The sequence below is a fragment of the Cherax quadricarinatus genome, chromosome 50 (assembly GCF_038502225.1).
Source record: "Cherax quadricarinatus isolate ZL_2023a chromosome 50, ASM3850222v1, whole genome shotgun sequence".
NCBI lineage: Eukaryota > Metazoa > Arthropoda > Malacostraca > Decapoda > Parastacidae > Cherax > Cherax quadricarinatus.
This window is the reverse complement of record NC_091341.1, coordinates 13,280,648-13,293,858: the sequence shown is the minus strand read 5'-3', so window position 1 is coordinate 13,293,858 and position 13,211 is coordinate 13,280,648. Positions and strand designations below refer to the sequence as shown.

Here is a 13,211-nt window from a genome sequence, read left to right as displayed (position 1 = left end):
TTGTGGGTGGGGTGATGTGGGTTGGGTGGGGTGGGGTGATGTGGATTGGGTGGGGTGGGGTGGTGTGGGTGGGGAGGGCGGTTAAGTGGGGTAAGGTTGGTTCATCCGTCGATATTGAGAAAATGTTTTTGTCTGCCTAACTAGAACCCGGTAATCCATCACTCACCCATTCATTATTCACCCATTCATTATTCACCCGTCCATCGATCACCCATAAGCCATTCACCTATCGACCATTGACCCATCCTTTATTTATATATCTACCATTCATCTATCCATCACTCATTCATTATTCACCCATCCCTCATCCATTCATCACTCACCTTCATCATTCACCCATCTATCTCATCCACACCTAATTCATAAATTACCCTATTAACTCATCAAAATATGAAATGAGAAAGAGAAAAAGAGAAGAAAAATAAAATAAAAGAAGAGAAGGAAGTATGAGAAAGAGGAGGAAGAAGAGATGGAAGAGGAGGATGTAGAATAAGAGGAGGTGGAAGAGAAGAAGGTAGAAGAGGAGATGAGTCAGAAAATGAAAATATGCAAGAGAAGAAGGAGAAATAGGGAGAAACGATGAAGATCGAGACTAAGAAACGAAGTTTCACTCATTCCACTGACATCCTTTGGGTAAAGACAGACGTTTCAGCCAAACGATGATATTGCAGACAACATTTCACTCCGTGTACATCTTTCTCAAGGCACTAACTTGATAAAGGTCTACACAGAGCGAAATGTTCTCCCAATAAAAAAAAAAGGTTGGTTATGCAGAGTCTTGTCATTACTAACTATATTAAGACGGTGTGGGTTGTCATGTCCAGTTCTCTGGATCATGAGTCCCTCACCGGTGTCAAGGGCTCAGGAAGACCTCTTCAGAGAAGCAGGCAAACGAAGTTCAGCAGCTCTAGTGTAACAAAAGATCAACGAAGTGCCGTTAACCAGACTTTGATGTGCAATTGATTAATGCATTATAAATTGATGTCACCTGCTTGAAGTCACTTTCTACTTTCACTGCTGCTACTGCTACATGTACTATTAATAGTGACTCTTCTGCCGCTTCCAGAAGTGTTATTAACAGTTCACAGTCTGCTACTTCTACAAGTTCTAAAAACAGCGGGTCTTCTTTTACTTTATAAGTGCTGTTACTAGTGGGTCTTCTGTTACAAGTACGTGTACAGTTCACAGTGTATCATCTGTTGCTTTTACAAGCTCTGTTAACTTGTCGATGTTCTGTACAAGTACGTCTACAGCTCACAGTGTATCATCTTCTAATTCTTGAAGTACTGTTCGTACAGGAACTTTCGCTGCTGCTGCTTTAAGTACTAATCGTGGTGAAGATATGGCCTGTGCAGAGCAAGTTTTGACTGTGACAACGTTTCGCTCATTGGAAAGCTATATCAAGTCAATATAAAGAATATAATAGCATGCATGGCTGATAATTGGTATTAAAAATACAACAAAAGGAAACTTTTATTAGCACAGCGTTTCACTTAAATGAGGTTTTATCAAATATCAGTAAAGCCTCGTGTAGGTGAGACGTAATAATAAGTCTTGTTTTAGCTGTTTCTTTTTAAGCTGGAAGGTGTAGTGTGCGCAGGTTAGATCCCAGTAAAGGTGAGGTCAGGTGTTAGGACATGTGAGGAGGAAGGTGAGCAGTGATGTTAGTAGAGGAACCGTGCAAGAAGCCTAGAGGTTAACAGCATGTTAACAGCATGTACATCTGCTAATTTTGTAGAAGTGTTGACTGGTTGAGTTTCTGTTGCTATATCACTGTGTGCCAGCAGTTTACCAAGACAAAATAAGTAGTAATTCGGCTCAGCGGTACTTTGAGTTCCACCTCCAGACTTCCATGAGTTTCATTTGTATATCTGAAGACAATTCTGGCATTTTTCCACAACATTCTGGCTGCTGTGTCTCGGTTTGGTGAGGTAGATGGCACTGAAGGTGAGGATAACACTTGTCCCACTTTCACGAAGAACCTCTGTGATATCTGCTGTTTACCCTCTGAAAAATGTGACATGTCAGTGTCATTTTCTTCAAGGAAGCAGAAAATCTTTTGACGTTTGAAACCTACGCGGTGGGAAGATGTCTCTAATGGTGTTGCATTCCTCTTCCAGGAATTGAGTTCTCCCTATTTTGTAATAAGCTCTTAAGAAATAATCCTATTTAAGATACCACTTATGATTTTCTTAATGAAAAAATGACAATATGCCAGGTTATTTTCACTGGTATATCTTAAGCAAGTCTTGTTTGGTGAGTTGAACATCAAGAAAGAAATGATAATGCTCTGTTCTTCCTCGAATGTGTAAACTGAACGAAGGTCTTCACTGCAATGAGGATCTTCTAGAAGTTCTCTACGTTGAATCATCTGAATGTGATAATGAGAACGTCGCCCCAGTAACACGACTACGTGATAGATGAAGGGGTGATGGTCAAAAATGCTCAGCCTCTAGGATCACATACTATAGGGATTTGGAGGAGCCGCATTGATGGGGGATTTACGACAGCCGTGCCGAAACCTCAATCCGTTAAAGGAGTTATTAAAAGAAGAAACGTTGACGCTTACACGGTTTTCAGTTAGGTTCTCAGAATCCTGGCAAGGCCTGGGTCGTTCCAAGAGCGGTCTCATTCTGCCATTGCAAGTACTGTGAATAAGATGACATCAGGCTCCAATTTCTTATTTCTCAACACTGTTACAACTTTCATATTATTATTACTGAGAGAAAGAAAACAAGACAAACTAAGATAGAATGGCGTGACGACAGGCAAATCCCCACCTTCCCTAACTTTACATTACTGAGGCAAATGTCACCTGCATAATGTTGTAGGGACGCGTGGAACATTACCGAAGGTATACTACCAATCAGTCTCGCTCTCAGCACCGTGCTTCACAGTGTACTTCCTCCCCTTGGTGTATTCTCTAGCTGTGCTCCACAGTGTACTTCCTTTCCCTGGTGTATTCCCTAGCCTTGCTCCACAGTGTACCTCTTATCTCTGGTTTATTCGTGTGCCGTCCTTCTTAGTATATAAATATATTCTCGTACCGTGCCCCTCCTGTTATCTCGTTTGCGTGAGTGACTCCAATGCATCCCAGATGAATCCATTTCATCGCTTTGGAATGCCCAAGTCGAGAAGTGACTTAGCAAATCTGGGTGAGGAACTTATCTTCCCTTTGCTGCGTCAGCTGTCTGGCGTGGTGCTCAGATTTTTCACATGGTACTCAATGACTATTTTCTTTGACACTTCCATTTGTTCTATCCAATTTATTTTAAATTACGTTAATATACGTTATGTAATGCTAGGTTAGGCTTCCTTAAGTTAAATCTAAATGCTTAGGGGACACACAGGCCTGGGGAACGAGAGGCAATAGCAATTGATTCTTGGATCAAGAGCCCTTAGCCAACATCATTTAACCCTTACCAGTCATCTCTTCCCTGACGAAGATCTTAACAGAATAACGTTTAGACAAATCCTTGAGTGGGAATGGTTGTGTGTGACTAAGACCAGCCTAGCATGGACCTAGGATGAACAAGTAGGAATAATGCAGTGTTGGGTTTGAACAGAACTTTCCTACCAGGGGCCAAAAACTAACTAAAGGTGTACAATAACAAAAGTCGACATGTGGTAATTTCAGACACTTTCAATAGAAATTTTTTTGATTATGCGACATTTCATCATTAGTGGGGTTTTAACTACGTCACCCACAGTGATGCTTCGTCAAGTACTTGATTAAACCCACTTTGGGCGAAACATCGTATAATAACTTTCCCTGTGAAAAAAGTTTGTTTGAAAAAAATACCAGTCTAAATAAGCTCCCTTTACCGAGTTCAGTTAAAAAAGCATGTTTCTATTCAATTATACTGAGTGAGGAATTAGACACGTGTCTAGATAAATGTGCAACAGTTGTTGCACATATGTCTAATTGCTCACTCTGTGTCTAATTCTTCAACTTGTCGGTATTACATACCGACAAGTTGATGCTATGATATACTGAATGAGTTAATCCTGAACAGACTCGACGTTGATGCTTGGTATTGGTCAACCTCGAGTAGCGCTGACACGAGGTCTCCATCCCTCACTCTCACTTCCTCACTACCCACTCACCTGCTGCTCACCCTCACTCAGAAAGAGGTAAGTCATACAGGATTTGAGTAGTAGTAGAAGTAGAAGAAGTAGCAATAGCAATAATAGTATTAGCAGCAGCAGTAGTAATATTAGTAATAGCAGCAGAACTTGTACCCTGTACATTTGCTCTGACTACTTTCCTGAGACTACAATTACTGCATTGTTTCGTGCAGAAATATGCAAAACCACCACATGGGAAGCTGAATGATAGCTCTAGGCTTTTCGTGTTGCAATCGACACATCTTCAGGAGCTTGCAGTGTTGTACATTCACATACATACATACATACACATATACATTCACATACATACACATACATATACATATATAAATAAACATATATATATATACACATGATACATCGTGACGGTAGTTTAGTAATTTAGAAGGAAATTTAATAGAGCGCCGAAATTAGTAGATCACTAATGGACTCTAGCCACACCCTGTGTGTGTGTGTGTGTGTGTGTGTGTGTGTGTGTGTGTGTGTGTGTGTGTGTGTGTGTGTGTGTGTGTGTGTGTGTGTGTGTGTGTGTATGCGTGTGTGTGTGTGCGCGCGCGCGCGTGCAAGTGTGGACTGAGCTTCGACTCCTGGACCCTGCTTCTAAACTCTCTTGAAGAGCCTATTTTCTAATTTAATTTCTTTTATTAGTCTCTCTTGTTCACATCATTAAGAAAATATTGATTAATATACGTGCAGATTTGAACGTTGCGTATATTCGCCTAGACACTCCGCTGTCATTAGGTAAGACACATATGCAACAGTTAGGTATCTTTATTATGAAACGTTTCATAATAAAGATACCTAACTGTTGCATATGTGTCTTACCTAACAACCTGTCGGTATTTTATACCATTTTAATGTTCACTCCGCTGTCAGCCAAGTGGTGTACAACTTTCCGCATAATTCGTTATCCAGGTTGTTGCAAGCATTACTTACGTTCCTTGTATCGACGATGTTACCTAGAACCTTAGCTTCAAATTGGCATTTAGTCTCTGACCTTCTCTTTCCTTTCCCGTCCTCCAATATAAACAAAGTCGGTAGGTTTATTAACGATTTAAGCAGTGACGATGTCTCCCGCTCTGCCAAACGTAAATTGCCCGTTTACGGATTTTCGTAAATTTAGTTAGGTTTATAAGGAAGAGTTTGTCGCCAATAAAACAGACACTGGTGTTTCTTAAAACAAATTTTCTCATTTAGAAAGAATTTGTTTTAAGACTCAACTTATTTGTGAATACTAAAGAAAACTTGTAAATATCACATTTGGTACTCCTCGGTGCCTGCTACCTCACCTCGGTGCCTGCTACCTCACCTCGGTGCCTGCTACCTCACCTCGGTGCCTGCTACCTCACCTCGGTGCCTGCTGCCTCCCCTCGGTGCCTGCTACCTCACCTCGGTGCCTGCTACCTCACCTCGGTGCCTGCTACCTCACCTCGGTGCCTGCTACCTCACCTCGGTGCCTGCTACCTCACCTCGGTGCCTGCTACCTCACCTCGGTGCCTGCTACCTCACCTCGGTGCCTGCTACCTCACCTCGGTGCCTGCTACCTCACCTCGGTGCCTGCTACCTCACCTCGGTGCCTGCTGCCTCCCCTCGGTGCCTGCTACCTCACCTCGGTGCCTGCTACCTCACCTCGGTGCCTGCTGCCTCCCCTCGGTGCCTGCTACCTCACCTCGGTGCCTGCTACCTCACCTCGGTGCCTGCTGCCTCCCCTCGGTGCCTGCTACCTCACCTCGGTGCCTGCTACCTCACCTCGGTGCCTGCTGCCTCCCCTCGGTGCCTGCTACCTCACCTCGGTGCCTGCTGCCTCCCCTCGGTGCCTGCTGCCTCCCCTCGGTGCCTGCTACCTCACCTCGGTGCCTGCTACCTCACCTCGGTGCCTGCTACCTCACCTCGGTGCCTGCTGCCTCCCCTCGGTGCCTGCTGCCTCCCCTCGGTGCCTGCTACCTCCCCTCGGTGCCTGCTACCTCACCTCGGTGCCTGCTACCTCACCTCGGTGCCTGCTACCTCACCTCGGTGCCTGCTGCCTCCCCTCGGTGCCTGCTACCTCACCTCGGTGCCTGCTGCCTCCCCTCGGTGCCTGCTACCTCCCCTCGGTGCCTGCTACCTCACCTCGGTGCCTGCTACCTCACCTCGGTGCCTGCTACCTCACCTCGGTGCCTGCTACCTCACCTCGGTGCCTGCTACCTCACTTCGGTGCCTGCTACCTCACCTCGGTGCCTGCTGCCTCCCCTCGGTGCCTGCTACCTCACCTCGGTGCCTGCTACCTCACTTCGGTGCCTGCTACCTCACCTCGGTGCCTGCTGCCTCCCCTCGGTGCCTGCTACCTCACCTCGGTGCCTGCTACCTCACCTCGGTGCCTGCTACCTCACCTCGGTGCCTGCTACCTCACCTCGGTGCCTGCTACCTCACCTCGGTGCCTGCTACCTCCCCTCGGTGCCTGCTACCTCACCTCGGTGCCTGCTACCTCACCTCGGTGCCTGCTACCTCACCTCGGTGCCTGCTACCTCACCTCGGTGCCTGCTACCTCACCTCGGTGCCTGCTACCTCACCTCGGTGCCTGCTACCTCACCTCGGTGCCTGCTACCTCACCTCGGTGCCTGCTACCTCACCTCGGTGCCTGCTGCCTCACCTCGGTGCCTGCTGCCTCCCCTCGGTGCCTGCTACCTCACCTCGGTGCCTGCTACCTCACCTCGGTGCCTGCTACCTCACCTCGGTGCCTGCTGCCTCCCCTCGGTGCCTGCTACCTCACCTCGGTGCCTGCTACCTCACCTCGGTGCCTGCTGCCTCCCCTCGGTGCCTGCTACCTCACCTCGGTGCCTGCTGCCTCCCCTCGGTGCCTGCTGCCTCACCTCGGTGCCTGCTACCTCACCTCGGTGCCTGCTACCTCACCTCGGTGCCTGCTGCCTCCCCTCGGTGCCTGCTACCTCACCTCGGTGCCTGCTACCTCCCCTCGGTGCCTGCTACCTCACCTCGGTGCCTGCTACCTCACCTCGGTGCCTGCTGCCTCCCCTCGGTGCCTGCTACCTCACCTCGGTGCCTGCTGCCTCCCCTCGGTGCCTGCTAGCTCACTGACTCGGTAAATTGCAATCAACACGTTAGTTTAATATCTTTCTTGTGCAACCTACGCTCATCCTCTGGGTAGCAGTCAAACTATTACAGACGCACATAATGGGTGAAGGGACCCGGACCGGGACGCAGAGTTCTGATAACTAAGCAAATTATAATCGTATATTTGCATGGGGAGCTGTTTTGTTTGGTGTTAAGATTTCGTTCAGATTTTTAACCCTGGAGGGTTAGCCACCCAGGATAACCCAAGAAAGGCAGTGCGTCATCGAGGATTTTCTCTCTCTTATTTCCATTGGGGTCCTCAATCTTGTCCCCCAGGATGCGACCCACACCAGTGGACTAATACCTAGGTACCTACTTGCTGCTAGGTGAACAGGGCAACAGGTATAAGGAAACTTCGAAATGTTTCTACCCAGCCGGGAATCGAACCCGGGCCCTCCGTCTGTAAAGCGAGACCTTTGCCATTCAGGCCACGGGGTCCGGGTTCTCAATTTTCTTAGACCAAACCTGATTACCTGCCATTCCCCAGACCCCATCTGATCATGAATAAAATAATAATAATAAATTTTGCCCAGTATTCTAGACGTGATACGCGATTACACTAAAAATGAGATGTTTGAAATGTTACTGAAAACTGAGATATCTGAAATATTTCCGAACCTAGAAGTGCTGAAATAAGAAAAATAATTACTTAGGAACACGAGTGCAGAGTTGGAATTTAAAATCACGAATGATTCACAGGGATGTCAGGAAGTATTTCTTCATCCTGAGGGTGGTCAAGAAGAGCAGTGACCTGGAAGAAGACAGGTTTCATAAATAGATTTAAGGAGAGGTGTGACATGGCAAGAGGCAGGGACGAGATCTGAGACTTTGCTACTACAACCACGTACAGGTGAAATAAGGGAGTACACGTACACACACGTACATACATACACACACAAATGGTCACTCACACACACACACACACAAAAGGTAATTGCAAATATTAATTGCACTCGACCATTACAAACCTCCCTCAGCACATCACAGCCTGAACGACCTCCAATCACTATCTCTTCTCCGACAGCCGAGATGGGTACTCTGGTCGGCCACTTGGTTCCGGGCACCTTCTTCGTCCTGTTCGGCGTTTGGTTCACCTACCGAGTGTTCCTGAGGTTCTTCATGTGTCAGCGGGCAGGGGCGGTGCTGGGCAGCAAGGGTCGTGTCCTCTACCGCAACACCGTCACCTTCCGCTGCGGCTGCTCTCCGCAGCTTCCTCTCGAGGGCATTCTCAAGATCGCCGCTGCCGCCGTAGGCATGACGGGTGAGGGTAGAGGAGCGTACCTTCATTAATAATAATATAATATCTTTATTTCTACAAGCACATGTACAAAGTATACAGACCGAGCTGACATCAATGACATACTACTATATAGAAAGCTCCTGGTTATGCAAAGCATTTCAGGCAAATTAGGTCAATTTTTCCCCCAGGGTGCGACCCCACACCAGTTGACCAACACATATGTACCTGGTTTACTGATAGGTGAACAGTGACGGTAGGTGTCTTAAGGAAACACGTCCTAATGTTACCACTCGTACCGGGGATCGAACCTCGGACCTCAATGTGTGAGGTGAGTGCCCTAGCAATCGAGTTATGATTGCTCTCTCACACACTCTCTCTCTCTTCCCCCTTTTCGGTTTCTCGGCATCTCTGCCATTCACGTCTTTTCTCTTGTCTTCGATTCTCTGCTTCTAGTTCTTATTTCTTTACTCCTCTGTTTCTTGTTGTCTCTTTAACACTTTCATTAATAGATTTTCCGTGCATTTCCAAGCTATTCTTTAAGCTTTTCCTCATTTCTTCGAAAACACTGAAACACCGAAGCTTATTTACTGTACATATGTACAGTAAATAAGTTTATGGAGTCTCATAAACCATCACACTTTTTCTGTCCTATTCTGTCTCCATTTTTACTGCCCCTTTTCCGCATCATTCCTTCTTTCTACCTTTTTTTTTTTCATTTTTATCTTTGTCTTTCACATCTCGGCCATTTTTTTCCCATCTGCTTAATTGAAGATACATGTTTTGTTGATGTAGTTTCTGTACCATTGCTACTTTTAACTCTTGTGTTGACGCTCAGGTGAATGTGCCACAGCGTTCGAGGGAGGCAAATTCAAAGCCATTGGAAACGCCCAGCACATGACCATGTTCTTCTTCTTCGGGCTGAGCGGCGCCGTGGACGTTCTCACCCACTACAGAGTCCCTCTCCCACCGGATATGGACTTTGTCGCTGCCATCCTAGCCTTCTCCATGGAAGCTCTCCTCTTCTACTACCACCTTCACGGCAGGAGTCCCATGGATGTGCAGGTGAGGGGCTACAAGGCAATGGTTTGATTTTAATTAAGCACCTACAGCGTGCGGTAGGCCTATTTTGTGTGTTTATAAGCATGGTGGGAACATAAGCTAGCTGTGCTACCCTGTCATTCCTCGTCGCATAAGATAGCTTTTACCCATGAGGTTAGGAGTTAGGAGACGTTAGTAAAGCTGTGAGAATAACCCCAAGCATTCTACTATGGGTTCATTATCTATGTAACTTTCAAAGCATTCCTTCCAGTAGACCTGATGATACTGTTTATTGCAAATGACCTTATCACAAGAAGGCCTGTATTACACCCGGGTAAACTAGAATTTGCATATCACTATAAAAAAGGAAAAAAAAATATATACATATGCACAAAATATATATTTATATATATGCAGAATATATATATGCACATATAAATGAGCATGACATACATTACTCTCTGATCGCGGGTTCAAACCCCACCCGTGGTATGGTTCATGACATACATTATATGTTTACAAGGGAATAGGGTCAGTGGGTTTCATAATGCGCTCATCACATATATTATTATGAGATGGAAGGATGCAGAGGTGAGAATGGAGGAGAAGCAAAAGTGAGAGTAGATGAGAGCATAAAGGGGATAATAGGGTATGATGCGAGTGGAAGGAAGAGTGAAGGTGGTCAGGAGTTTGATGGCTCATCTTAATTAAGGCAGTTGATGTTAATTAAAGTTATGGCCTCCTCGACCTTACCATATTTACTCTAAAAACTACGGAATTTTCCTCGCCCCTAGTCATTTCATTTTTCTACCACCCTGAAAGGGAAGACGTGGGTCCTAATATCAATATAGCATTGCAAATTTTCACCTGTGTTTACTTATTCCTAACAGTGTAAGGTGCTAAAACGTTTGCTGTTATAAACGCACTAATGCCTGATTAAAAACTTTGTGCACACCTCTGATAGGTAATAACTGTGTGCATACCTATCTCAAATACTAACGAGATGTGTACGCCTGTCACAGGTACACATGCTGTTGTTCTACGTAGTGGTGGGATGTGCTGTGGCCTCCACACTGGAGATGTGCTACAAGAACAATGTTCTGCCTGCCCTATGTCGCTCCTACTTCACCCTCCTACAGGTGAGTCCTACAGAAGGGCAGCGAGCAGAGTGAAGAGGGTAGAAGAAACAGGAGAGAAAAGAAGAAAAAAAGAAGAAAAAAAAAGACGGAGGAGGATATATCAACGACACTCATTTCGCACGTTAATAAATCTGATTATTAGTATTATTATTACATTGACGGGGAAGTGCTAATTCAAATTTCATATGTTTATTTCTTTGATGAGATACACAGGTAATGTAGTTTACGTTCAATAAAATGCATAAAAATACCATAGTGAAAATGGGAAATAAAACTTGAGCACTTTTATGTGCCGACACACACATCGTTACAAATTTTCACTGTGGTATTTTTACGTATTTGTAATCATGCGTTTTACTGTGATTTCTTCCATGTAATAAAATATTGCTAGGTAAAAAAGAACGCCATGAGTATGCAATGCATCTCGGGCAGAAGTTACATAAATCTTGGTGATCTAAGGCCATTAATAATCATCAAGGTGGCCCCTCCTTGAAAGAGTAAATAAGATATTATTATTATTATTGTTATAATCAAGGAGAAGCGCTAAACCCGGAGGATTATACAGCGCCTGGGGGGATGTGGAAGGCATTCAGGCTTAATTCGGGGAACTGGAGCACAGATCCAATTCCTTAAATCAAGAGCCCCTCACCAACATCAAGGAACCTTCCTTGAGGGGGTTAAATAAGATAGAAAGGGGCTTCGGCCCAGCCAACACACTGTTTTAAAATGTAGAAAATGAATTAGAATGAATTAAACGGACTATTCGTGTACAGGGGTAAATAACTACCTTGACCAGACCTGTGATAGAAAAGGCTTCGGAATTTTTACGAACTTTCCGGAATTAGTTGGGAAATCAAAATACTCACGTCTAGTTTGGCAGAACACAGGCTACACGCGGCTATTGTTGAGTGATGAAGCACTAGACCCGTGGCGGTCATTCAACACAAGGAGTAGTGGAAGTTCGATCCTGCATGCACTATTCATGGCAAGCTTCCTGTTCGGTCAGGCTATTGTTACTGTGCTCGGTGGCTCCACGAACCTTACGAAGTTTTCTGCAATAGTTTCTATACCTGTTTTTCTTCAATGTTTTCATTTATTCTTCTGGGTGAGGCGCAAAAAGAGGACGGCTGTGCTTTTTTTTTATAAGCATTCCCACCTAAGCTATATGTTAAAGCTGTATTTTAATAATATCGCTCTTTACATCATAATCTTGCATTGGATCAACAAAGCCAAGGAATGGGTAGGACTCGAACCCATGGCAAGTGAAACATACAACTCACAGGGCAGTGCGTTAACCTCTGGGCCACTCACTTGCCATGGGTTCAACCCCACCCGTTCCGTTTTCTATTTGCAATCGTGTTATTACGATTTCGTGACTAAATAATCAAGCTTTAGTTAAACATAGCTCTTGCTATTGATTAAAATAACCTTGAATTTAGATAATTCAGTTCTAAATCAAAAGGTGTAAAAGTCCTGTCATATTTCGTTTAATCAAGTGACTTTCGCTCGTTCTTCCCCCAGGGGACGTGGTTCTACCAGGTGGGGTTCGTGTTGTATCCACCGTGGACGAGGCAGTGGGACCAGCACGATCACTCGCAGATGATGATGGTGACCCTCCTCTTCACCTGGCATAATGCCACCATCTTTGTCTTCATGGCGCTAGCTGGCACCGCCATATACCTTCGTGTCAAAGCGTTGCCTCAGTCAGCTCTCTATTGCAGCCTTTCCCACCATCAGCACCACACACAGCCTTCCAGCATCACAAACTTTGATACGGAACACACCAAGAATATCCTGGAAGACTCGGACGAGGAAGAAGTCTGATTTTTCTGATCAAGAGCCAGCATCTTCAATTGCTGGGCACCAATTTTTCGAACGTCTGCGAAGGATACAGTCTCAAAATATATTACGACTAGTTGACTAAGGGCGCTAGTCAAGCTAGTTTTTTTTTTTTTTAACATTTCAGAAATTGTTTTCTTTCAGTGCTTCTTAATATGCTTAACAATTCACAAACAGGCGAAATTATTGACAAACATTGTCTCTACGTCCACAGCAGGACTCGAACGTGCAAACTCTGTAACAGAGTAACCAGTACTTTACCACGGAGCTAGACCCAAGAATAAAAAAGGGCGTCCAGCCGGACCCAGACGATGTATATTTCCCAATACCCCCGAGCACCAAGCTCGTTTTGAAAGTTATTTCATCGAATCCTGCACAGAGTTTGCAGGTTCGAGTCCTGCTGAGGACGTAGTGACAATGTTTGTATATTTCATATATATATATATATTTATTAAGGGCTAAACCCATGTGGATCCTTCAGTGCAAGATATGGTGGAGGCATTCCCGAAAGGGTACCTTTGAGTGGCTCAGATATATTTTCTGAAGCGAAAGTTTCCAGCAAGGTTGGTGTCCTCTAGTCAATTTTATATAGACCATCCCCTCATTTTAGTCTCAATACTATAATTTAAGAATGTATTTTTCGATGGGGTGGTGTATCTTACTAAGGTGATGATTGGAATTGTTACTGAAGTGTGTAGGGGCCAATTTGTCAAATATAT

General features: G+C 45.1%; 1 protein-coding gene across 1 annotated transcript in view; it reads left to right on the top strand.

Moving 5' to 3' along the window:
* LOC128695291 (transmembrane protein 45B) overlaps positions 1-13,211 on the top strand; it is a 37,361-nt gene that overhangs the window by 22,370 nt on the left and 1,780 nt on the right. Inside the window, exons 3-7 of the mRNA XM_053785796.2 lie at positions 4,017-4,134; positions 8,261-8,497; positions 9,312-9,538; positions 10,537-10,653; positions 12,175-13,211. The exon at positions 12,175-13,211 is cut by the window's right edge and continues 1,780 nt beyond it. Coding sequence (XP_053641771.1) covers positions 8,266-8,497; positions 9,312-9,538; positions 10,537-10,653; positions 12,175-12,477 — 879 coding nt within the window. The 5' untranslated portion in view covers positions 4,017-4,134; positions 8,261-8,265 and the 3' untranslated portion in view covers positions 12,478-13,211. The remainder of the gene's footprint in view (positions 1-4,016; positions 4,135-8,260; positions 8,498-9,311; positions 9,539-10,536; positions 10,654-12,174) is intronic.